Source organism: Barbus barbus (assembly GCF_936440315.1).
Source record: "Barbus barbus genome assembly, chromosome: 4".
Classification (NCBI taxonomy): domain Eukaryota; kingdom Metazoa; phylum Chordata; class Actinopteri; order Cypriniformes; family Cyprinidae; genus Barbus; species Barbus barbus.
Window position 1 is genome coordinate 23,065,897 of NC_136732.1, and position 25,966 is coordinate 23,091,862.

Genomic DNA, 25,966 nt, shown 5'->3' on the forward strand with positions numbered 1-25,966 from the left:
ACAGCAGTCTCACCCGTCTCCCTCTGCATAGAGGTGGTGGGGGGGAACAGCAGCCCTGCTAATGAGATTCTTTTCCATGTCCGCAATTTACATCTGGGGCAGACAACCCTGCACCCCCCATTTAGCTATTGAGCCGGTAGCGTTTGTGCAAGGAAAGAGGGAGGGCCGCTGGCCTCGAAGAAAACAATTCTAGCATCTCCCCCTCTAACCTTCTGCCCTAGGCATCAACATAGATCCCATCATAACACTGTTAATCAACACAGCACCCTCTAAAGATGCAGAAATTAACATTTCTGTGGGGCCCCAGCCTTTTTTATGTACTTACTGGCACGCTTTCCCAGACAAGGGATATCAGTCAGTGTTTAAGGCCCAATGCCCACTCTATGCCTACACAACTGCTCATTTTCCAGATAATGTCATTTTAATCACTGCAAAAATGTGAAGAAACTTGATTAATGTCTGCCAATATACATATAATAGGCCAGTTAATATTTAGACATAGTTCTCAAAAATTATCCACACGCACAGATCAGATCTAGAATATTATTGATAAAAACATTTTCAAATCTAGTACAGGCTAGAGAATGAAAAACTTGGGCATATTCTGAAACTCCAGTATTTGCTTCAAATCAGATGTTTTAAATTTTGTTTATCAACAGTCTGGAAGAGAATCAAGCCATAGTGTATGATAATAATGATATACACCACTAATATCATAAATTCAAACGGAGATTCAACAAACCTTCTTTGAAATCTCAATTCCGCTTTAGCTTCAAACAAGCCAAGGTGCAGACATCTCCAACTAGACCGAGCTCTACTGCCCCCAAAGCTGAACCTAATGACCCGACCAGTGTGTGGAGCTCACCTCTGCTGCCTCAGACTGACCTCTAACCCCTATGTTTGCCTGTCCCAGGGTTTACTGGCACCATGTGTCAGATCGACATTGATGAGTGCGCCAGCACTCCCTGCCAAAATGGAGCCAAGTGCATTGACCGTCCCAATGGGTACGAATGCCGCTGCGCTGAAGGTAAGCTGCTAAATGAAGATGTGTATCTGATTTTGTGTGCCTGCTGTGCAAGAGCTTTGTGGAGCCCTTCAGAGTTCAAAGTCAAAATCATCATCGCTGACTAGATCCATACACCTGAATGTAGTGATCTCAGGGTCAAATGCTTCTTGTTTCTATGATCATACTGCTGGGCAGGCTGACGAGAAACCCCAAATCTCCCTCCTTTGCCCTGCAGTCCCCAATGTCACAGGGTCACCAAGGCCGGCAGCTGCTGACGAGGGGGGTTATGCTCGGTCATCACCCCGACATCTGTTCATCTGTAACCCACAATGCATACCCACACAGTACCGTATGGCACAACCAAAGCTCCCAGCATTCACTTTCACATAGTTTTGCTTGTAGGAATGGAATGTTTCTGTTTTTTTGGTTTTCATTTATCCAACAAATTAGCATGAACTTGAATGTGAATGTTTTGGGCTGAAGATACAGTACATACTGCATGTGTCGCTAGGCTTTTAGAAAGCACAGACATGGAGTTTGTGTATTGTCTGTAGCAGCCTGCTGTTTGGTATTCTCCGTGCTCCAGTTCCCCTCTGCTGAGCTGTCCCGTTAGCTGGGACGTAGGGTATTGTCCTGCTGCTCGAGGGGACAAAAGCAGGTCTGTGAGGCCTGTGAAGGGCTCTCTCTCTCTCTTTCTCTCTCACCACCACAGCCCTGCCCTGCTCCTCACAAGGCCACTGCCTTGACAGCCTGTCGGCATGGAAACCACGGGAACAGAAACTCCAAACTGTAGAACCTTTCACAAGAGAGAGAAAGAAGGAAACGGAGGTAGCAGACAGAAAAGAGAAAAAAAACGGATTGCGACTAGGGAAAGAGGAGAGACATTTTCAGACCAAAAAAGCAAGGAGGGGGGACAGTCAAGGGGGTGCTGGTAAAGAAGGATAAAGGGTACACGCGAAACCGAGGAAGTATTTACACCCCAGACAAAAACACAAATAAAGGGCATTGAATCACTCATGCGGACTTTGTGAGCGATGGTGGTCATGAGCAGACAGTAAGAATATGGAAATAGTAGGAATGAGGACAATGCAGTTTCGTCTCACCTAGCTTGTGCGGTAATGGTTCACAGAGGGGAAATTGTTCCTGACAGGCAAGAACCACAAACATAGGAACCTGTAGAGCAGAAGAGACTTTATGCAAATCTGATACCTTTCCATTCTCACCACCTCGCTCAGCCCTTGAGATGTCAGGCTAAAAGAAAAGTACCATTCTCTGCTCATTCACCACTACACTTCTCTTCTTTGTCTTCAGGTTTTGAGGGAAGGCTGTGCAAGAGCAACATCGATAACTGCAAGCCTGACCCATGCCACCATGGCACTTGCATAGACGGCATTGCCAGTTACACTTGTAACTGTGAGCCTGGCTACACTGGCTACCGCTGCGAGAACCAGCTCAACGAGTGCCACAGCAACCCCTGCCAGAATGGTGGCAAATGTGTGGACCGAGTCAACAAGTATATCTGCCAGTGTCAACATGGCACCTCAGGTGAGGAATGATGTATCAATAATTCAGCTGTATTTGTTACATTAGGTTTTGTGTGTTTCATATTAAAGAAGGTTTTTGCTTCTCACACAGGTACCAACTGTGAAATCAACTTTGACGACTGTGCTAGCAACCCGTGTGACTACGGAATCTGCAAAGATGGCATAAACCGCTATGAATGTGTCTGCAAACCTGGCTTTACCGGTGAGACAGGGATAGATCTCCACCCCCTTTTTCTTATACAAATTAGAGTAAGTTCTCAAATTCAGGGATAAACCTCACTATAAATTTCTCTTCCTTTCAGGGCCTCAATGTAAAGACGAGATTGACGAGTGCCAGTCTAATCCCTGTCGCAATGGAGGAACCTGCGTAGATGATGAGAATGGCTTCCATTGCCAGTGCCCTGAAGGCTTCCATGACCCATACTGTTATTCACAAGTGGACGAGTGTGCCAGCAGCCCATGTTTGCATGGGACCTGCAGGGACGATCCTAACGGGTACAGCTTCATAACAAACTTTAAAATCAGCAGGAAGGTAATAAATGGAGACTTGCTTTGAGTGTGACTCTTGTTTGCATTGCTCCTGCAGCTATCGATGCGATTGTGAGCCTGGATGGGTGGGTAAGAACTGTGACCTAGACCGAAACGATTGTTTGCCCAGCCCCTGCCAGAATGCAGGCACCTGTTTCGACCAGCTCAATGGTTTCACTTGCAAGTGTCGGCAAGGTTTTAGAGGTGAGATATACGTTATGTTAGCACAGTGTGCATTTTACAATAATAACAACAAAAAGAGATTTTATTCCACATTGTTCTACCGAAAAGAACAGACCGTCCTCTCATATTTAATTCGACCTCTACCACTGAAAAGGGTGTAATGTTTCCCTAATAAAGCATTAAAACTCCCCCTACTGCAAGTTCTTAAAAATTGTACCCTCCTTGCCAATAGCTACATTCTGACAGCTGTCTCCCATTCTCAGGTAACTTATGTCAGGTGAACATCAACGAGTGTGCCTCTAGCCCATGTCTAAATCGGGGTACCTGTGTGGACGGAGTCGCCAGTTTCACATGTCTCTGTGAGCCACCTTATAGCGGACCCACCTGTGCAGAACTGCTCACACCTTGCACTCCCAACCCCTGTGCCAACCATGGTTCCTGTGTGCACACACCTGACTACCTGGGCTACCAGTGTAACTGCCAACCCGGATGGCAGGGTAAGTCATTAAACACATTCTGATTCAAGTCTATTAGAATTGAGTTATATCTAACTAAACTAAAGAATGTCTAACTTCAAGTGTCCTTCCCACTACAGGTCAGTTGTGTACCATTGACATAAATGAATGCGCATCTAACCCCTGTAAGAACCGTGGGACCTGTACCAATACTTCGGGTGGCTATGTGTGCTCCTGCCGTGCTGGCTATACTGGACCCAACTGTGAAACAGATATTAACGACTGCTCACCAAGTGAGTTAAACTGAATAGAAACCAGGTTTTTATTGCTGGTCTCACAAATGAAATGGTCCAACTTCAGCACAGTTGGCGTGGTATAATAGTGTTTTTGGTTTTGTCAGACCCCTGTCTGAACGGAGGATCCTGTACAGATGGAGTAAACTCATTCCGCTGCAGCTGTCTGCCAGGCTTCACAGGGGCACACTGTGCTACTGAGATAAATGAGTGTCAGAGTGCCCCCTGCAAGAACGGAGGCACTTGCACCGACTACGTCAACAGCTACACTTGTACTTGCAAACCAGGCTTCACAGGTCTACTCTGTGAGACCAACATACCAGACTGCAGTGAAAGGTAAGACTGTGAAGTCGCTCATACCTTATAAAAGAATATGTAGCCAGTAGTAGCTCATAAACAAATATATATAGCCAGTTGTAGCTCATAAACAAATAATCTCTTTGTTTTAGCTCCTGTTTTAATGGAGGCACCTGCACTGATGGGATCAACGGCTTCAAATGTGCCTGTCGGTCAGGATTCACTGGAGATTACTGCCAGTACGAGGTGAATGAGTGTGACTCTCAGCCATGCCTTAACGGAGGAGTTTGTCAAGATGCCCTCGAGTCATATCGCTGCTCGTGTCCAAAAGGCTACACTGGCCCCCGTTGCCAGGTATGAATTCCAGATCATAACCTAAACATTAGGGCTGGGATGATAAATCGATGCAGGATCGATTCATGGATCGAATCTGAGATTTTCCAAATGCATCGCGATTCCTCTGGAATTGATTCTGAGTTTAGATTTTAACAGGAGATAGCACTCTACTCTAGTTTTTATGCGGATACTCAAATGCTCATGAAGAAGAGTGCTGAAGAGCACTTGTGCGTTCGGCCGAGTCATGTAATTTCACCTCACCTCAGAATGCTTTTAATTGTAATTCACTTCAACCTTTTCGAATTTTATGAATGATTATTTTAGGTTCAAGTGTGTGTAAGGATTTGGAAACAAGTAGAGTACGACTGTTTCTAAAGCATGCAGTGCCATCTGCGGTTAAAATCTAAGCTCAGAATCAATTCCAGAGGAATCGCGATGCATTCTGAAAATCTCAGAATCTGCATCGATTTATCGTCCCAGCCCTACTAAACATGCTTGCAATTTTTTCTAAACTTACATTCAAGAAAAAATTAATTTGAATAGCAGAATAAAATGAAAAAAAACACAACAATTAAAATCAGTGATAGAATAGAATCATTCAAATAAATTATAGAATAAAATGCATCTTTTTATCTCTCTTTTAGTATCCAGTTGATTGGTGCAGGCCTTCTAACCCATGCAAGAATGGTGGTCGCTGCAGACAGAAAGATGCTTCCTTCACATGTGACTGTTTGGGAGGCTGGTCAGGTCGTTATTGTGACATGCCAGGAGTGTCTTGTGAAGTTGCAGCCAGACAGAGAGGTATATAAAATTGCATGACTTTATTTTACAAATACAGTTTAAACTTGATCTTCTCCTTGATAACGGTCAACACTCTCTCACACAGGACTCCAAACTGATGAGCTTTGCCACCATGGTGGACACTGTGTCAATACTGGCAACACACACTACTGCAAATGTCCCGCAGATTACACAGGCAGTTACTGTGAGTCCCAGTTTGACCACTGTGAGGACAAACCTTGCCTCAATGGTGCCACCTGTAGGAGCTACATGGGAGGGTTCACCTGCGATGTGAGTCATCTTACCACTGCTACAATAGTATATATTATCATTCACATTAGTATAAATTACCTTAAGATATTTCAGAACTGATATTGAACTGACATGCTTTTTCCCCAGTGCATGCCTGGTTATGAGGGGAACAACTGCGAGAGAGAGGTCAATGAGTGTCAGTCTCATCCGTGTCAGAATGGAGGAACCTGCATTGACCTGGTGGGACATTACATCTGCTCCTGCCCTCCAGGCACACTGGGTAAGATCGATTTCTAAAATCACGGTATAAAAAAAACTTGACCTGGAGTAAAATCAAAGTCTTTTAGCCTCAAGTGCAAAAATCTAAATATACAAAACCGTTCAAATATTTGGGGTCAGTAAAGTTATTTGTTTTATAAAAAAAAACTGTAATGTTGTTGCAACTTAAAATAAGTATTTTCTGTTTTAAAATAATTTTAAAATGTAAATTATTCCTGGGATGCAAAGCAGCCATTAGTTCAGTCTTCAGTGTCTCATGGTCTTTCAGAAATGGTTCTAATATGCTGATTTGAAGTTCAGTGAACATTTCTTATCATTATCAATGTTTAAAACAGTCGTGCTGCCTATTATTTTGTAATACTATATTTATTTAGGATTCTATGAAGAATAGAACAAAAAGAACCTCATTTAAAATATGCTTTTTTACAACATTATACATTACTGTCATTTTTGGTCAATTTAATGCATCCTTGCTGAAAGTATTAATTTCTTTCAAGACAAAAATCTTACTGACCTCTAACCTTTGAATGGTAGTGTGCATAGTTACATAAAGGTTGGAATAAGGTCACTGTTATATTTTTATTATGACCTTTTTAGGGGTCCTCTGTGAGATAAACGAGGATGACTGCGCAACTCCCTCATGGCCTCGTGGGATGCCAAAGTGTCAAAATAATGGCACCTGTGTGGACTGGGTTGGAGGGTACAGGTGTAACTGCCCTCCCGGCTTCACTGGAGAACGCTGTGAGGGAGACATCAATGAGTGCCTTTCCAACCCCTGCAACCCCTCCAACAGCTTGGATTGCATACAGTTACCCAATGATTACCAGTGCGTGTGCAAACCCGGCTTCACAGGTGAGGGTTGTCTGAAAACTGAAAAATGTGTCTGAGATTTACATATACAACATTGTAATGTGTCTCTAAATTCTCACTTCATTGTGTCTTCAGGACGAGGGTGTCAGAATAGATTCAGTGTGTGCGAGTCTCAGCCCTGTAAGAACGGAGGAGTATGCTCTGTGTCTGACAGCTCACCACTGGGATACACTTGCACCTGTCAGCTTGTGAGTATCCAGGCCTTATATCATTATGATCTTGTTATTTCCTGTTAAACTTCAAAAGCAACTACTTAACTTCTTGTCTCTTTCTCAGGGGTATGCTGGTGCTAACTGCGAGAGGAACATGAACTGCAAAGAGCTACCTTGCTACAATGGTGGCAGCTGTACTCTGACCTCACGAGGTGCACGTTGCGCCTGTATTCAGGGCTTTGGCGGGCCACTGTGTCAGCACCGCAGCAATGAGGGCTGCACCTCCAAACCTTGCCGCAATGGAGGCTTGTGTAAAGAGGAAACCAGCTTCCCTTTTTTCCACTGCCAGTGCATCAATGGCTGGAAAGGCATACGATGCGAACAGGAATCCAGGGTGCTGTCACTTCCTCCTTGCCCTATTGCTGAATGTCATGGCAAGGCCAATGACGGTGTGTGTGATAAAGAGTGCAATTCGTTCGCCTGCCGCTGGGATGGAGGTGACTGCTCTCTGGCTGCGAACCCCTGGGCACGCTGCTCAGACCCTCGCTGCTGGCGGCTGTTCAACAATAGTCAGTGTGATGAGTTCTGCAACAATGCAGAGTGCCTTTATGATAACTTTGACTGCAAGAACAAAGAGAAAGTCTGCAAGTAAGTCTTGTTCTAAGCTTTAATCATGCTTCATAGGACTGTATATGATGGTCTTTCTCTAACACACTCTCTCTTCCCTCAGCCCAATCTATGAGACATACTGTACAGACCATTACGCAGATGGGCTCTGCGATCAAGGCTGCAATACTGAAGAGTGTGGCTGGGATGGACTGGATTGTGCAGAGAAGATTCCAGAAGACCTTGCGGAAGACGTGCTGGTTATTGTAGTTCTGCTGCCTCCCGAGGAGCTGCTAAGGACACAAACTCCTTTCCTTCAAAAACTAAGTGCAATACTGCGCACCACATTGCGTTTCCGTCTTGATCAGAATGGGGAATACATGATCCGACCCTATAAAGGACGTGAGACACGCATTAAACGGGAGCTTCAACCTCAGCAAGAGGTCATTGGGTAAGTTGGGGTTACTGAAGTAATCGCCTTTGTACAGCAAAATTTTGCATTCCTCGTGCGCATTTCGCCTCAGATTCTAGTTTTTTAAACTTGGAGCATTGACCAAAATAAAGCAAAATACTTCTTAGTTTGGAAGTAACCTCTCAGTGAATGGTGCTTCATGCATTGCTACAATATTGACAAAACCAAACCTTTGCCCACAAAATTTCACTAATGTGAATGTGCCTTAAATACTTTTTGGTTCTTCTGCAGGTCTATTGTATACTTGGAAATAGACAACAGGCTCTGCTCCCAGGGTTCAGATGACTGTTTCCGCAATGCTAACAATGCTGCTGAATACCTGGGTGCTTTGTCTGCTAGGGAGATGTTGAATTTCCCATACCCCCTGAAAGAAGTGGGCAGTAAGTATCCACACTTACACAAACTTAATTGCTTTCTTACATAGGTCCAGCTGTATTTCATAATCATACTAATCATTTCCAATTCTCTTTCAGGTGAAAAGATGAAAGATCCTAATTATATTCCTGAATGGGGTAAGCTACTGCTAGTAGGGGTAGCTTCTCTCTTCTTGCTGGTTATCTTGATGGTGGGCATGTTGATTGCCCGCCGCAAACGTGAACACAGCACACTCTGGTTCCCTGAGGGCTTCTTCCTCAAGAAGGAAACAAACAGTAACAAGAACCGCAGAGAACCTGTGGGCCAAGATTCCCTAGGCATGAAGTGAGTCTTTCATGTATTATTAGTGCTTTTAATATAACTATTGTCAGTAGAGTTAATTGAAATATCCCTTTCAAAGGGACTAATTAGCATTCATGACTCTTTGCAGACACATGCCAAAGACGGTGGAAGAGTCTCTATTGGCAGATCACAGTGACCAGTGGATAGACACAGACTGCCCAGAGGCAAAACGACTTAAGGTGACTGACCATTTGTCATTTCTCTTATGATGTATATGTGTATGCATCAATGAAACAGTTGTATATCTTAATAATGTTGACTTTTTTATGTATAGGTGGAAGAGCCCAGTATTCTGTCAGATGGTGAGGATGCAGTTGACAGCAGACAGTGGACACAGCACCACTTGGCAGCGGCAGATATCCGTATGCCACCTTCCATGGCTCTCACACCTCCACAGGGAGAGTTTGACAGCGATTGCATGGACGTCAATGTCCGAGGCCCTGGTACGATATGTTTTGCTGTCTACTCTTACTCCTTGGTTCGGTCCAGTTGTCCCACCTGATCAGTGGCCTTGCATGGATAAAGTTCAGGGACAATAATAGCAAATGTATTCAAAACATTTACAATCTGTCATTTCTTATAGATGGCTTCACACCCCTGATGCTGGCATCCTTCTGTGGAGGTGGGCTGGAGCCAGAAGTGACCGAAGATGATGACTCAGAGGAATGCTCTGCCAACATCATATCCGAACTCATTTACCAGGGAGCATCGCTTGCAGCTCAGACCGACCGCACTGGAGAGACCGCTCTGCACCTGGCTGCACGCTATGCCCGAGCTGATGCAGCTAAACGACTCCTGGATGCTGGGGCTGATGCAAACGCACAGGATAACACAGGCCGCACACCTCTGCATGCAGCTGTAGCAGCTGATGCCCAGGGGGTTTTCCAGGTAAAGTCACCTACAACCAAATATATCCGTTTATAAGAAGATATGGACTATTCAAACAATGTCATTGCTGATGTATCCCATATTCTCGCTTCTGCAGATTCTGATCAGGAACCGTGCCACAGACCTGGATGCACGCATGTATGATGGCTCCACTGCTCTGATCCTTGCAGCCCGTCTGGCAGTAGAAGGCATGGTGGAAGAGTTGATCACCTGCCATGCTGATGTCAACGCTGTTGATGAAATCGGTAAATACAACAGAAAAGAAAAAGGATAGAGTTTCTGCTCTTGATGTGAGGTTGCATTGTTTCTGATGGTTCAATTCTCTCTTCACAGGAAAGTCAGCTTTGCACTGGGCAGCAGCAGTCAACAATGTTGAAGCTACAGTTGCCTTGTTGAAGAACGGTGCCAATAAAGATATGCAGGACCTTAAGGTTTGCAATCATATTCTTTTGAGGATTTTGAAGGATTCATCTACTTCAGCCATGCTGTTAATTTTTACATCTATCTACTATCTTTAGGAGGAAACTCCACTATTCTTGGCTGCCAGGGAAGGTAGCTGTGAGGCTGTGAAGGTGTTGTTGGCTCATTTTGCCAACAGGGAGATAACGGATCACATGGACAGGCTCCCTCGAGATATCGCCCAGGAGCGCATGCACCATGACATTGTACAGCTACTGGATGAATATAACACTGTGAGAAGTCCACAGGGCCATCCAGGTGCAGGTCACCACCTGTCTGGTAGCCACACCCTCTCACCACTTATGTGCCCTCCCAGCAACTTCCTCCAAGGGCTGAAAAGCACCCCGCAGGGTAAGAAGAACCGTCGGCCAGGGGCTAAAGGCATAGGTGGGCAGCACGCTGCCAACCTGAAAGATTCAGCCAAAGGACGCAACAAGCGGCTGACGCTAGACATGCAGAGTGCTTTGCTGGAGAGCTCTGTCACGCTCTCCCCCGTCGACTCGCTGGATTCGCCACGCGGAGGTGCCAGCAATGCCGGTTACGTCACCAATCCAACCTCACCAGCTGCCATGCCCTCTCCTGGCCTTTTCCACTCCTCTATGTCTGTCCCTACCACTCCAATGGTGCGCAGCAGTATCTTGGATGGCACCAGTCCTTTTGCAGTCTCCCTAGCTCAGCTGAGTGACCTGAGTGATGGTGGGCTCTCCATGCAGGGGCGTGTGGCCATGCAAGGAGGCGGCATCAACCAAGGCCCCCACAACTGTGTGCTGAATGCCGGCCAGATGAGCCTCAACATGGGCATGGTAAGTCCAGTAAGTGTGCCATTTGACTGGCACAACCGCATGCCTCCGTCTTCTCAATGCAGTCAGCCCATGGTCAGCATTATGCATTCAGCAAGTAGCCAAGCAGGCATGATCCCTCAGACACCAACGCTGCAGCAAAGCAGCATGCTCATGCACCCACAGCAGGTGTTCCGTAATGCCCAGCAGGCCATCCTGCAGCCGACACCCATCTCCAACACACCTTCTATTAGCCCGGTCAAACTGCCGCCCATTGCAGAGCAGCAGCCGCAGCAACTTCACAGCCATGCCCTTACCAACCCCAACCTCACCCGCATGGGCTCCTCCACTCCCCCGACCCCACAACAGACACAGCCTCCTCCAGCTTTCTACCAGCCACAGCAGCCACAGACTCAGCCACCGCAGGCCTCGGCAACCCCTCAGGCTTCGCAAGCACAGGCTATCCCGGCACAGGCGAGCGTTAGCACCGCAGGCCCGGAAGATTACCCCACACCGCCCTCGCAACACAGCTACAGCTCTGCCATGGATGCGACACCCAAGCATTACCTGCATGTTCCCAGTGAACATCCTTACCTGACCCCTTCTCCAGAGTCTCCAGAGCCCTGGTCCAGTCCCTCCCCTCACTGTGTGTCTGATTGGTCTGACTCCACCCCCAGCCCAGCCATCACGGCTCCTGCTCAAACCCAGATTTCGCATGTCCAGGAGTCCAATGGGAAGATGCAGGTGTTTGCTTGAGCAGCTCAACCTACCTTAAATGTTTGTGACTTTGAGGGAGTAGAGTCGACAAGCGTCACTCTAGGGCTTGTTTTTTACTTACCTGTCAGCCCATTTCCAAGATTTTAATTGGATTAGGATTGACTGTTTTGCATCGAGAAGACCGTCTGCTGGTGTCCGCAGAAAGAAAGTTAAAGGGAAATTTGTGTTGTCTTAAAAAGAAAAGACAATTTAATGAAGTAAGACGTTCTGTCACAGATGGACTTGTTTTTTAATTATAAAAAAGTATATGAAGAATACCACGTCTTTCATTTCAAAGACTTGGGGACACTCCTGAAACTAACAAACTTTAAAAAAAAAAAAATAGATTTGAGAGAAAAGTGAAATGTTGAAGGAAATTGCTTTCTTTTTATTTATTGTCTTATGTTTTTTCCAAACTGCCTTGGGGGTGTTTTACCCTCTTTCTGTCTCTGTTGTTTTTAGTGACCCCCATACCAACTGCCTTACTACTCCCAATATATTACGTGGGACTCGTGAGGTCTCCTCAGGTTCCATGTTACTACTGTTACAAGAGGAGCAACTCACGATTGCTTAGTTTGCCCGTTCCGCCCCAGTTTCATCAGCAGCAATTGATACAGTCAGAATTTATACTCTGGGCTTTTAAGTGACACGCACACACACATAATGAGATTAGAATTTTTCCAAAGTTTAGTGATATTTATTTAGTCTAGCTTTCAGAAACAGATTGGCACATGAAAACAGAGGTATACAGAGACCAATACAAGTGAAATATTCTGATTTAAAATGATTTTATATGTTTTGTAAAAGTATTTGTATGAATGTAGAGGCGCATCTATGAAGCACTTCAAGGGGAAAAGCTTGCGAGAGAGAGAAAGTCGGTATGAAAACCCTGAAATCATAGTTCAGCATTTATAACAACAGTGTATAAAAGCGCCTCTCTAAAACAGGCCAGTGTTTAGAATGTTTTCAGCGTTGGCATTGTATCAGTGGAAATGATTTTACTGAACATAGTTTCTTTAGTGACCTCACCGACTTGCATAGGCTTGAGCTGGCCAACGCTCTACCCGTTCCCTCTCAAAATCCCAGCCAGTCACTGCCTTATAGTCTTGCCTTGTGTAAATTTGTTTTCTGTTTGTCTTTTTATAACCACATTTTTGGAACCACAGTTACCTGTGGAACATTGATGTATTAAGCTGTGTTATTAGGCTGCTGCTCCGCGTCACTTCTTCAGTGACAGCCAACTTCCTTTCCGCTAACATTCCTGATCAGAACCCACCAACCAGCGCTCATGGAGCCGCTGACCGCTGTGGAACTGATCTCACCGTGTTCCTGAGCCCTTACAAGCACATAATTTCAATACTGAACAGCTGCAGCTGACACTTGACCACTAAAAAGTCTTCCTCTGTGGCCTTATGAAGCCAAGGCAGTGTGGTTGATTTAGTTTAATGTAATTTGATCCCTCAGGTCCAGCATTTCCATGTGGTCTAATCATATTCCAGCTCCTTTTGGTTTGGATAGCAAGCATATGTGTTGTGTGTTGGGTACGTGGCTAACGGGGTTCTAATGGTCTGCTATTGCTCTGTTACTCCTCAGGGAGGTGTTATATAGCATGCAGTGTTGTCTGCATCTTTAGCAGTTCCCACCCCATCAGCCTAGACGATGACATCTGTCGTGTCTGGTCAGAAGGCATGAGATGGGAAACGCTACCATGTAGTGATGCCCCGGCTTTCTGTAACATGTCCGTATGTTCATCCCTTTTCAATTTTCCCAACTGTAAGACCTGCATTTGATGACACTGACAGTTGTTTTCTTGCTATCACCAAGAGGAACACACCCATTTCACTAAGTTATGGCACATAAACATTGCTTTCAGCCATACATTATTATTTTAAATAGTATTTGTGCTTACTCTATACTGAGTGTACAGCTATGAAACTGTTAAATCTTCGTGTACCACGTTTCAAGGTTTTGGAGCACATTCTGGACCTCTTTGTTTTCCTACATAAGTACTACTAAGCATCGCTAACCCAGCTTAAGTCTTCCTTTCATTCAGAAATTTTCACTTCTCATGACACAGTTCTCCAGATATTTTTGAAATTCCAGTACCTTTCTGTAAATATGTTTCACCTTGTTTAGGTCTACTTGTTTATGAGAAGTCTTATGTTTCTAAAAATGAATATGTACTAAAAAGAACAACAAGTAAATGTACTTTTTATTAGCATTATTAAGGTGAGGATGTGACTGTGTATTGGTCTTGCATTACTAGAACGGCCTTAGATATTTTCTATTGTCATTATTAATTTCCTATACTTGTTTAAAAGTAGTTTAAAATCATTGTATATAAACAGTTTTTCACAGTTTCTTTCTACAGACAAAGTTGTAAAATGTTACTTCTAATAAAGCAGTAGAAACTAAATTTCACTAAAGTCTTATTCTTTGGCTCACCTCTTTTATATTTCCATACATTCTGAATCCATCCAGAATTTTGTTTTAGATCAGACAAACTGGGAAACTCCAGCACTTTTTGCCAAATATCAACCCAAAGCATCTAAAGATGCTCATAATGAAAATAAACTCACTGGATACTCAATGTTAATGATTAAACACCAACAGCCATTCGTGGCAAGTAGGGATAACTACAGGCTGGAGGGATGGGTGTGGAGAAAGGTTTTCGTGACTGGACGATAAAAGCTGTCTGTCAGGGTGTGGGGATAGGGTTAGGGCTGGCTGGGTTAAGGGTGGTTTCTGTTGTACTGATTCACCTTTTGGAATGCCTCATTTCGGCACGCCCATTGCTCCAGCCTGCAGCTACCCCTGTCTCATTCCTGTTGGAGAGGCTTTCGCATGGAGAATTTAAAAAATGACATTGACCTCTATCGGTATTCAGTGATATTGCAGCTTCTGCATGTAAAGTTTAGGTGAGTCACTGACCGTGTAAACGAGCCCATATAGATATCATGAGAACAAGTCAAGAGTTGTTTGTTTTTTTGCATGTGTTGTTTCTCATGAGAAAAAGAATTCTACATACAGCCCCTTAACTGTTAAAAAAAAAACATTACAACATGAAAAGGACACTAGAGCAGTTACCCACTGCCATTTGCAACTAAACATTATGTATTGGATCATGAATATTATAGTTGTCTTGAGGTTGAAGATAGAACAGTGCTTCAGGATCCAAACTTTACATGGGACATCAAGTAGCGCCCCATCATAGTAGTAAAACTTATGCTATACTGTCTGTGGTTTGCTGCATTTTATTATTTGCATTGAGCATTGAGCCATTTTTGGGCCATGAAACTGTCTCTGAAATGCTTTTGAAATTTGATTTTGAGAGCTTTTTAGGCAGCACCTTGACCCATTCTCCTGTGAAGTATGCGTAGAATACTCAGACTAGCATTGAACATACGGTCATGCTGGGAGATCATTTTATAGAATGCATCTATGGGTAGTCGCCCTGTAGGGTCAGCATGCTTCATGGCAGTCAGTGGCATGTACAAACGATTGGTCTGATGACGAAATGGAGGGTTTTTGGACACAATCAGCTGGAGAGTTTTCTGTAAGAAAAAAAGAGACATTTTTCTGTCACTCAGTTGAACAGGGAGCCTTAACAAATAAAAGAACAGCCCACACACTCACTTCTGCCACTTCCTCAGGTGTCTGCCCGACTGAGTTAAAAACGTTATGTGAATATCGCATGTAGATCTGACGGAAGATGCGAGCAGTCTCCTCGTCAGTCTCTGAGAGATCCATCTTCTCTGCCTCTTCATACACTTTCTTCTCAAACTCAGTTACAACTGGGCCTGGCTCCACTAATGTCATCCTGTGAGATTTGTATATAAGCCATAAATTCAATGCATGAATTGGATCATTTATGGATCTTAAATGATATGTGGTTTATGACCCATGGTTTATGGATCATTAACATAATATAGTGCATTTAAAGAAATACTGTATACAGTTTCAAAAAAGACAAAGGTATTTAGACACTTTGTTGTTCGTGTTAAAAAAGTACACTATAGCATACTTGTAAATAGAGTTATTATAAAAATAATATACTTTAAAAGAATACACTGAAGTGTGAATTTAATGTAATGTTTTAAATGAATGACGTTGCAATTTATTACATTTACTGTAAAATATAAACAAATATAAAAATAAAATATAAGAAATTTGTTTTGTGTACTCACTTGACATTGAACTTCATAGCTTGCACAGCAAGACTCTCACAAAACCCCTCTACGGCAAATTTAGAGGCAGCATATACATCATTGAAAAGCAGTCCTGAAAAAAAAAAAAAGAGTACTCTAAAAGCATATATTTTCAAATGGTAATTTTATGATTTTTTTCAGTTGAATGTATACGGCTCATAATAAATGAGCTATGTGGTATTACCCTGGATTCCCAGGATGCTGCTCATCACTACAATGTGTCCACTCTGACGCCGCTTCATGTCAGGCAGCAGTTCCTTTACCAGTCTCACCAGCCCAAAGAAGTTAGTGTTGAAGAGTTCCTGCATGGCACTTACATTCTGACACTCCAAAGGACCAATCATACCCACACCGGCATTATTCACTACAAAACAGTGCAGTAGTCTAAACCAAACAGTATGTGTGAAAAGAGAGATATATGATTGTACTTTTTTTTTTTTTTTGAAACATCACCAGCAAATATAGAACCAAAAATGTGGTATATATATATATATATATATATATATATATATATATATATATATATATATATATATATGTGTGTGTGTGTGTGTGTATTGCTTATACAAGTGATGCAAATTTGAGCATCAAATTTAGCTAATGAACTCCATGTGGTAACACAAATGTGGAATATTAAACAAAAAGTACTATTTTTATTGAAAAGCTTTTAGTCATGTCAAAAGACACCCGACTTTTGGTTATATCGCTATGAAGCTGCATTGCTCAGGAACAAAGATGGAGCGAATGAAGGAAATTTTTGTTGGAAAGGAAACTCTCAATGTCACCTAACACATCCACTTGTCGATCTGGCAAGCTGTTCACACACTCTCTGATGGAGTCCTCACAGGTGGCATCCAGCTGTCGGATCTCCAGGGATTTGTTGAGGGTTCCTCCAGCTGCTCTCTCCAGAGCTTCTCTCTTATCCAGGTCCCTCATAGTGGCCACAACTAACTCAGGCACAATCAATAGTAAGACTTAAAACATTAACAACATTGTTACGTCATATTACACTTACCGGTTCATTATCTAATGTACACCCTTTAAGAATATTGTTCCATCCTTAATGAATAACCATACAGGAGCAAATGAATGATATAACATTAACATTCTAGTAGCTACGATTAACTAACAACAAACTTTTTGGCTGATGACTCAAAATGTTCCAGTATGATACAGTTAAGTTCAGAGGGATACCAGAAAATTGACTACAGGAGTAAGTTGCAAAAAAAATGCAATTAAATATAAATTTCTTTGAAATTGTCCATAGTCAGTTATTAGTTCTGAAAAAAAAAACTACTAATTATTAACATTATTATCTATTGATTCTGTAAGTGGTTAAATGTTAATGTTCAAATTAAAAAATAATTTGTCCTGCGTTAGTTATTGATTAGTTTCACATTAATAATGAAACTGTATGTACTCCCCTGGGAGGCATGAAAAAAATAGAAGTTATTGATTAGCTAATACTGAACTACCACATTCAACTGAGTGTTACTTACTAACGCATTCATCTCAGTTTCATGTTAATTAATAGAAGTTACTATGTTAATATAGTTTGTTGTGAAGCATGAAGAGGAGTCATTTGAGACATCATGTGACCAGGAAGAAGAGGATCAGCCGCTCATGAAACCCAACAACTACCAGTTCTGCTGAGGGCTTAACTAATCATCTAACTAAAGCGGGATCTTCTGTCTGAACATCAACAACCGTTGCACAATCCGTCCACAAATGCATGCATGTGAACAGAGATCTGACCTGTCATCAAACGCGCTCCGCGTGTGATTTTACATGCTCTGCTTTTCTGCTCGCTTGAAGTCTTAAACAGTCTTGAACAGAGTTGAAGCGTGTTTAATCCAACCGGTTTCACTTCTCAGCAAAGTCCAAAACCTCCAAACGTCGGATTTGTTTTTTGTCTGATGTGCCTTTTTGGTTACTATGTTAAAATATTTGTTCCTTTGCTAGTTTTTCATTAATGAAGGGACAGTATTTGAAAGCGTTCCTCTGTAATGTTATGAAACTTTGAGTTATATACACATGCATATTTATAAAATTACATTCATATGCAGTCTTCTTACCTTTGAAGCGCCTTAATTTATCTTTTGCCAGACGGACAGCCAATGCCAAACCAATTCCAGAGGAGCATCCTGTCACCAAAACCTTTCTTGTCCCCATAACTTTCGTTCAAGGATGTTTCTAATCTGAAACCTCTTACAAAAGCATTAACTTTAGTAAAAATATATTTGCCACATCCATCACAACCATGTTATGACCATCTTCTTTTGGTACGTTATGCCACGTACATTGCAAGCTCTAAAAAAATGCAAAAATCACTAACTACACTGTTACAAGAGCCCTAGACTATGTAGACATTTTTTTCGTGCTAGGTGAACATTTAAAGGGGAAAACAAAGTACAGAGAACGCTGAAAGGTTTCTGGGCCACGGATTACATCTTAATCAGATTTTCTCAGCACGGGAGCGCGCCTCATGAGCCCGTTTTAACTGCTCCGTACAGTAGAGCTTTATAAATTCCACATCTAAAGCCGGGTGACAAGTATTAAAGGGCGTCACGTTTAAGCTTTCAAAAATGACTGCGTGAAAAACAAAACATGATACAAAAGCATCTGGGACATGCACTTACTAACTGTCCGTTCTGCAGCATGTACAGACCTGTGTGCTTTTGACAGACCTCTTGTCACCCATAAACTCCTTGAGTCCTGCACGAGAGCAGCACTGTGAAAACAAGTCACGTGCAGAGGTCGCGTTTGCGTTCAGAGAACCCTGGGATTTGAAGTCATGCACTGACTGTATAACAACAACAACAACAATAAGAAGAATAGGCTAATAATAAATTACTATTATTGTTATTATTGTTATTGATTATTATTATTATTATAATCATCATATAGGCATATAGAATAAAACATATAGGCTATATGTCCTAAATAGTTTTGAAAAGGTTTAATTATTTGCTTGACGTTTGATATTACATCAGTTTAAATGTTACTGTGAACGACGTACTGAAAGACTAATTGATTTAGTGAACCACTGAACAAATCTGAATGATTCTTATCTAATCACTTAAAAACATAAACAATTTAAAAAAGTGTCAAATTTGTGAAACTGTGCAATGATCTGTTGAAACCTCTGTAGCCTTTTGTTTTATTTTATTTTTGCATATCCTTTGTCTTCCAGTATTATTTATTTTATTCATAATGTCATCCAATGTTGTATTTAATTGCTGAAGTTGTTTATACCTGCAATAATAATAAAAACAAATACTATTAACTGAATGCTTTTTTTAATGAAGATATTCATGAGATCCGATTTACTGCATGAATCCAAATCCTCAGTCAGTTTATTTTGTGCTCGGTTTGCAGCTGTATTGTGGCGACCTCTAGAGGTCATGATATGGCATTTTTGATCAAACTGAAAGTGATATATCACACTAACATACTGAAAGTGCTCAAGGAAACGGTGCCACAGCATTTAGCGCTGTCATTACAGGTACTAAAACAACACCGGACTGAGAGATGAGTCGAATAGGTGAAGAAGTGGAGGTATAGTATTTGTTATTCGTATAAACATACAGTTAAATGGCGCATGATATTTTATATGGCACGCTATTAAAGGAAGTAGTACAGTAACTTCCTCAACAGTCATAGTGCATATTGTACGTAGGTTAAAAACGGATTGATGTTTTCCTGCATATAAAATCACCTTTGTATTCATTTTAAAGACCACACACTCTGATTCTCTCTTTTATACAGCGTTGTTGTTCTTCTAAATAGAGATAAATAAATGTAAATACATTTTCCCCCTCTTGACTTAGTTGGAAAAAAGTGTGAGGCGACTGAGAGAGAAGTTTCATGGACTTGTTGAAATTGACAAGGCTGTATTGCTCATGAGACGCCATGGAAACAACCATCGTATGGTTGCAATGTGTGTCGCCCTGATGGCAGATAACGACGATGGGGGTAAAGTGCAAACCTTTTTCTTTTAAGAACCGTGTCTCATAAGTGTATTATTTGCCGTGCTATTTATGCCATTTGTGTGTATATCTAAGAAGTTCAGCACTTTTAGAGTTTCATCCCTCTATCTGATGTGAGCACAAGTATTGGAACAGTTGCCTCACAGGTCTTTCTAAGTGATCAGCTGTGTCCTGCTGCATTAATTCTTCAGATATTAAAAGCAGGGAATGTGTCGTATCAGTTATATCCATTACTTCTGTATTCTGTAAAAGGATTCTGCATGCTCACATCAATGAGTGGGATGAACTCTAAAAGTGCTGTTCTTTTTATTTTTATGTGTTGAAACGGCTAATAATAAAATGTGACATTCTGTAGTTTTGTCTCATATTCATATTTTAATCATATTTGCAAATGTCTTGACTCCACAGCCAACAGAGCAATTTTGTCTGTACTGTTCCAAAACTTATGGAGGGCACTGTATATACACACTTTTACAGGATAAATAAAACATCATGTTACACTGTAGTCTTATATATATATATATGTGTGTGTGTGTGTGTATATATGTTGGTTTGTTAAGTTTGTGGTTGCATTGACTGCACATATTTATTTGATGATTTTTATATGTAGAGCTGGACGAGGAAGACAAGTCGGCTTTGAATAATGACCCTGTAGCTAAGGTATGGTGCAAGCGATTTTAAGCAGTTTATGCAAATTTATGGAAAGAGCATGTTTGTATTTGGGACATCGAAGTCACTCTTTAAATATATATGAAAGACATTGCATTAGATTACAAAATAACGAGGCTTTAGCAGTTAAAGAAAGCAATTTGTTATCTAATGCAATGGAATTAAGAGTGACATAAGTGTCCATATTCTTACTTGTCTCGGTATAATTCTGTGTTATTCATTAACACATTCTCTGCACTCATATAGAACGTGGTTATGAAACTCAAAGCTGATGAAAAACAACAGGTAACATCCCAACCATCTCCTAACAACCAGCAAACATGATTTGTTATGTTGCACGATTTCTGAAAAATGAAAATACCAGTTACTGCTGTTTACTTCACAGTTTTTAATTGTATAACGGTGATAGTCATCAAAAATTTATAGGAAGAAAAACCCGCCAAGTCTTCTGGATCCAGTGGTGCCAGTCAGTCAGCACTAGTAAGAAGAAGTTTCCCTCTTTGAATGTGGATTTACAGGATAAATTAAACATCATATTACACTGTAGTCTTATTGCATCTTTTCTATCCCGCAAGAAAAAGCCCAATGATGATACTGATATAGCGGTTAGTTGCTTTGCATTGTTTACTTGAATTATCAATTGCACAAAGGCTTATACTGAAGAACTGTATGTGTACTGTTAGCAGTGTGAACTAACGTGCACAGACATGCTTGCAGGAGCTCGGGGCGCGTCTGCGAGTTCTGCCATTAACAGAGGAGAACAAACGAATGTTTGACCAGGCTCAGGCAAACCAGATCCCTTCTGTCATACATCAGTTTGCCTGTGAGTCATGTGACAGGGACTGGTGGCGACGTGTGCCTCAGAGGAAAAGGGTATGACATCTGACCACAGCTTACAAGATTAAATCACATTCACTCTGTGCTCTTCCCATATTTAGCATTCATCTGTGTGCACTTGGCTTGTGATAGGTGTCACGCTGTCATCGATGCAAAAAGAAGTATGACCCTGTGCCACCCAACAAAATGTGGGGTTTTGCCGAGTTTAACTGTCCAAACTGCTTCCGGACCTTCAAGTAAGACATTATGTATCCTGTACTGTATTGCTGTTCTTCAGATTTTAATGACAGCCATGGCATTGTATTTTCTTCTGCATATGACAAAGAGTATTTTATTAACATTTTATGTTTCTGTTAGGGGTTTTGGTCGGATGGATGGACGTTCCCCTTGTTATGGCTGTCGCTCAGCCATTTTCCCTACAAAGATTCTACCACCCAGGAAGAGGAGTATGATGCCTGGGCCTAGAAGCAGAAATCAGCACAGCTGCCTTGCTGAAGACTGTTATAATCGAATGGGTAATTTGATGCTGTTTCACACAATGACCACTAGAGGTCTTGCACAATCTCAAGGTGTTACAGTAGGCGTTAATTATGTACAGTATTCAGACCTCAAATATCAATCAATAAAAGTAATGTTAAAATATGTTAAGTTCCTGCAACACTGCAAACCACTGTATTTTTTGTATTGAGCCATAAGATCAATGCAAGGCCTGCAAAGTTAAGTGTGGCTACAATTCATTCGTACAATTGTACCATTCATTTTCTTTAAAAGCCAACATTGCTCTGCTTTAAATATCCTCTGCTTCTAAGAGGGCTTTGACTTTATTTTCGACTGATGTCACCTGTGCAAGTTATTGGTAAATAATAGCCAAATAATCATTTAGGTATTGTGTTAGCACAGTAAATTAATGCTAGTTAACATTTTATATTATAAATTTGACAGAAATAATAGCAAACAGATTCTGGTATGGATCACCATTTTAACATAAAACTTATTCAGAGTAAATATCCAGCATCTTTGGTAACTACAATGGTGTGTAAAAGTCTGAGACCACGAATGCTTCTGTTCTGTTGAAAATGTCTCATTTAAAACAACATTTTCATTAAAAGCATGAAAGCATAAAAAGCATATTTTAATATTTAATTGCTGAAAATGTACTCACCCTCAGGCCATCCAAGTTGTAGACGATTTTGTTTTTTCATTGAAAGACATTTGAATAAATTTAGCATTACATCAGCATTACAATGGATCCTCTTCAGTGAATGGGTGCCGTCAGAATGAGAGTCCAAACAGCTGATAAAAACACCACAATAATCCACAAGTAATTCACACAACTAGTTTAGAATTAATGTCTTGACAAGCAAAATGCTGCTCGTTGTAAGAAACAAATCCATCATTAAAACATAAAAAAATTATTACATCAATACTCTGCTTTAATGCCAGCTGTAATTAAACAGCACAAACTCAACAAGTTTCTGTAAAACCTGATGATCATGTTCTCCAGCATGATTTGAGATGATCCAACAGAAATCAATAGAAAGCAAGAACATCTGAATGTCTGTTACAAAGAATTCACGCGTATTTATTAATCACACATCAAAAAGAGAACACTTTTATTTGATTTTGACTTAGAAATAGTGTACTTTCTAAGATATTTGTCATTAAATTTGCATCATAACATATGTTTTCCATTTGCAATATTTATTTACAGGTTTAAATTCAATTTTGAATTCCATATTTTGGAATTCTGCAAACACAAGTGTTCTCAGATTTTTGGACCCCACTGTGTCTCATTACAGAAGTGAAATGCCATATCATATTGATTTTAAACCGAACTGCGTTAATATAACCATCTTCATGTTTGTCTTACCTAGAGCCCCATGTACCTGATACTGAATGCGTTCATCCACACAGCAGACAGAAGAACAGGAAGCCACGTGTGGTTTACCCCAGCCCCGCTCACATCAGCAGCGGATCCACTGTCAACACCTGTCTGAGTCAGGGCAGTCTGATAGAAAGCATCAATGAGCTCATTCTAGATGACATTGAAGAAGAGTCTGATGAAGGCTCTGACAGCAGCACCTGAGGCAGCAGAACAAATCAGTTGACATCACTTCAGCTGTTGCTTTGAATGAAACATAATATAACTTTTGATACAATTTCAAATAATTCACTCAAAGTAATCAATGTATTGCAGCCTGAATAAAATAAGTAACGCACTGCAGGCTAAATGAACAGTGCAACAGACACCAAACACAGAATGCAGATAAGGAATGATTGACCCTTGAATTATGGATCAATTAGTACACATCCTGAGGTACTACTGCTGCAGTGTGTATGAAAGAGTGAGCATTTGTGGTTCTCAGTGATGCAGACAATTTACTGAAGTGATATGAAAATACAATGCTATCAACAAACCAGGAAATACTTGGAAATAGTTGGAATGACTGTCAACCAATCAGTCTTGAGCATTCAGCAGCACTGTGATATCATGTTTATTACAGAGCTGATGTGAACAGACAAATCTAGATTTAGTTTTTAATGTAACTCGTACCCTACATTCAGTACTTCCTTTCCTTATTCTTTGAATTGCATTATACAGTTGTTTAGTACATTTATTTGCTTATTTAAATTAGTATATTTCCCCCCTCACATGACTAATGACCATTTTTGTGTTATTGTTAGGTTCTCATCAATGGATTCATGAAGCCACACAAGAATAGTCATCTGTAGCACTTTACAATAAAGTTCAATTTGTTGACATAGTTAACAACATTACTTATAGGGGCTAACAATGAAACATACTTCTAAAGCATATTTGTTTAACTAATATTTATATTAACTAATATTTATTCATCTTAGTTAAGATTAATCAGCATTTAAAGAGGTTTCAATTCAAAAGTTGTATCTGTTAATATTAGTTAATACTGTGATCTAAAATGAAAATGAACATTTATTAACATCAACATTAAGGTTAGTAAATGCTGTAAAATATAGCCTACTGTTTCAGTGTTACTTAATGTTAGTTAATGCATTAACAAGTAAGACCTTTTTGTAAAGTGTTTCCTTGTCTTCAATTTACACAAGACACCAAAGAACAGAGTATTCCAACTTTCAAAATATTCTAGTTTTTCCTAGGTTCAAATTTCTCTATAATCATCTGTTTTTTCAGAGATTATACTTCAAACAACTAACAAATACAGGCAGTTAAGAAGAAAAAGCAGACAACTCCTGATGAATAAAACTGATCTGCTAACATAACAGGCTGTCATACACACAGAAGAGTTGCATGGCGAACTCTAATACTTCCCGAATTATGATTTCAGGAACATCTGCGGGGGGAAATTATGGCTAAAGACAAACAATGTGTTAAACCTATTATAAATGTGTCAAAATAAAAATGATCTGGAATAAATGTGGATGATTTATGAGCAGTTTGTCTTTGCTGTTATATCATTTTGCATTATGTTGTCTTTGTGTAACTGCATTGATGAATACCAGATGTTGAGAGAACCTTTTAGGTATAGTGAACTGTACAATGCATGAAACAAGACACCCAGCTACACCCAACACTTGTACAACCATTACAAAACCCTAAACAAAAGATATCGGATAGCACCACTACAGTACACGAGACAAAAGAGCTAACCCTTTGAATATATCCTGAATTGAACATAAAGAACTATTATCTCTACGTGGACACACAGCACATGAAACACAATTATGGGTGTAAAAGGATTTCACTTCATTCATAAAGCACAGATGTTATAGTCTTAAAGTAAAATTATGTTGCTCACTGAAATTTGACACAAAACATCAGTTTAACCATCTAAATGTCTGTGTACACTACAGTTACCCCTGCTGAAAAAAACAATGGAACCCTGCCCAAAACACAATAGAAAATGTAATGGATTTAATGATTATAATGGGAATTGTATTGGTTTTAATGGAAACTATAATGGTGTCTACTGGTTTGTGATGGATTCTATTGGAGGGATGTTAAATCATATTGGAAAAATGCCCAAAACACACTACAAAAAGGAATTTTGTAATAGTTTTACTGGAAAAAGTTAATGGTTTATCATGATATTTTAATGGAAACCATTGGAATTTCTGTGATGGTTTTATTTTTTTTAGCAGGGACATTTCAAAGTATGTGTCCATGAATAATTCTGCATCAAAATATTACTTAATTAGATGTCCTTGAAGAGACATTAAAACAAATAAGTCAAAATATTTGCATTTATTGTACTGTCTATATGGTTCAACAAACTCAGTCCATTTATCAGAGGCTTAAGTTGCAGTTGGTCACCTGAGAAAATATTCCTTTTCTTCTCCAAAAGGCAATTTTGACATTTAGCCTACTTAAACATCTGGATGACTGTCATGTTCACTACTGCACACCATGAACAGAGCTGTAATCAGTCTGTGGTCACAGGTTATGTTTGCTTATTTTACAGCAATGCTTTGAAATGTCATTGACAGACTGACGTATTGATCGAATGTCAGACACAAAGATTGAGTTTAGCTTTAGAATGAATTCAGAAGTTATTGTGTAACAACCTCATGAGAACTTCATATAACCTTAAAAGCCAACTTTTTGTTTTCCGA

At 40.7% G+C, this 25,966-nt stretch overlaps 3 protein-coding genes across 6 annotated transcripts in view; 2 read left to right on the forward strand and 1 right to left on the reverse strand.

Annotated features, from left to right (window-relative positions):
* The window catches only part of LOC306867368 (uncharacterized protein), a 31,143-nt gene extending 17,071 nt beyond the window's left edge, over positions 1-14,072 (forward strand). Inside the window, exons 10-33 of the mRNA XM_079412979.1 lie at positions 914-1,027; positions 2,318-2,551; positions 2,642-2,752; positions 2,853-3,045; positions 3,137-3,282; positions 3,525-3,758; positions 3,857-4,009; positions 4,117-4,345; positions 4,459-4,660; positions 5,287-5,443; positions 5,529-5,713; positions 5,822-5,954; positions 6,551-6,805; positions 6,899-7,011; positions 7,100-7,623; positions 7,706-8,032; positions 8,285-8,433; positions 8,527-8,752; positions 8,859-8,949; positions 9,045-9,213; positions 9,354-9,658; positions 9,756-9,903; positions 9,992-10,089; positions 10,177-14,072. Of these exons, the coding sequence (XP_079269105.1) occupies positions 914-1,027; positions 2,318-2,551; positions 2,642-2,752; positions 2,853-3,045; positions 3,137-3,282; positions 3,525-3,758; positions 3,857-4,009; positions 4,117-4,345; positions 4,459-4,660; positions 5,287-5,443; positions 5,529-5,713; positions 5,822-5,954; positions 6,551-6,805; positions 6,899-7,011; positions 7,100-7,623; positions 7,706-8,032; positions 8,285-8,433; positions 8,527-8,752; positions 8,859-8,949; positions 9,045-9,213; positions 9,354-9,658; positions 9,756-9,903; positions 9,992-10,089; positions 10,177-11,652 (5,972 nt within the window). The 3' untranslated portion in view covers positions 11,653-14,072. The remainder of the gene's footprint in view (positions 1-913; positions 1,028-2,317; positions 2,552-2,641; positions 2,753-2,852; positions 3,046-3,136; positions 3,283-3,524; positions 3,759-3,856; positions 4,010-4,116; positions 4,346-4,458; positions 4,661-5,286; positions 5,444-5,528; positions 5,714-5,821; positions 5,955-6,550; positions 6,806-6,898; positions 7,012-7,099; positions 7,624-7,705; positions 8,033-8,284; positions 8,434-8,526; positions 8,753-8,858; positions 8,950-9,044; positions 9,214-9,353; positions 9,659-9,755; positions 9,904-9,991; positions 10,090-10,176) is intronic.
* LOC306867377 (retinol dehydrogenase 8-like) lies at positions 13,844-18,612 on the reverse strand. 4 transcript variants are annotated; one of them, XM_079412991.1, is made up of 7 exons: positions 18,529-18,612; positions 17,936-18,067; positions 16,646-16,807; positions 16,045-16,224; positions 15,840-15,933; positions 15,289-15,472; positions 13,844-15,206 (listed from the first exon to the last, which is right to left on the reverse strand). In XM_079412991.1, the coding sequence occupies exons 2-7, from the start codon at positions 18,030-18,032 to the stop codon at positions 14,991-14,993; spliced, it is 933 nt and encodes a 310-aa protein (XP_079269117.1). In that variant the 5' UTR covers positions 18,033-18,067; positions 18,529-18,612; the 3' UTR covers positions 13,844-14,990. The 4 variants fall into 4 exon arrangements, with proteins under 4 accessions (XP_079269117.1, XP_079269118.1, XP_079269119.1 ...); XM_079412992.1 differs by having other exon boundaries at positions 18,500-18,590; XM_079412993.1 differs by lacking the exon at positions 18,529-18,612 and having other exon boundaries at positions 17,936-18,353.
* Positions 18,613-19,280: 668 nt separating this feature from the next.
* On the forward strand, positions 19,281-24,788 carry LOC306868931 (shiftless antiviral inhibitor of ribosomal frameshifting protein homolog). Its single transcript, XM_079415408.1, has 10 exons — positions 19,281-19,418; positions 19,691-19,835; positions 20,460-20,509; positions 20,765-20,803; positions 20,945-20,998; positions 21,094-21,123; positions 21,236-21,391; positions 21,488-21,591; positions 21,713-21,870; positions 23,230-24,788. The coding sequence occupies exons 1-10, from the start codon at positions 19,392-19,394 to the stop codon at positions 23,439-23,441; spliced, it is 975 nt and encodes a 324-aa protein (XP_079271534.1). The 5' UTR covers positions 19,281-19,391; the 3' UTR covers positions 23,442-24,788.
* The last annotated feature ends 1,178 nt before the right edge of the window (positions 24,789-25,966 follow it).

Coding starts and splice junctions, on each gene's coding strand:
- LOC306868931 (XM_079415408.1), top strand. CDS start 19,392: ATGAGTCGAATAGGTGAAGAAGTGGAG. Junction 21,392..21,487: donor GTGTGCCTCAGAGGAAAAGG/GTATGACATCTG, acceptor GGCTTGTGATAG/GTGTCACGCTGTCATCGATG. Junction 21,592..21,712: donor AACTGCTTCCGGACCTTCAA/GTAAGACATTAT, acceptor TGTTTCTGTTAG/GGGTTTTGGTCGGATGGATG.
- LOC306867377 (XM_079412991.1), bottom strand. CDS start 18,032: ATGGGGACAAGAAAGGTTTTGGTGACAGGATGCTCCTCTGGAATTGGT. Junction 16,808..17,935: donor TAAATTAAGGCGCTTCAAAG/GTAAGAAGACTG, acceptor TGCCTGAGTTAG/TTGTGGCCACTATGAGGGAC. Junction 15,473..15,839: donor GCTATGAAGTTCAATGTCAA/GTGAGTACACAA, acceptor CAAATCTCACAG/GATGACATTAGTGGAGCCAG.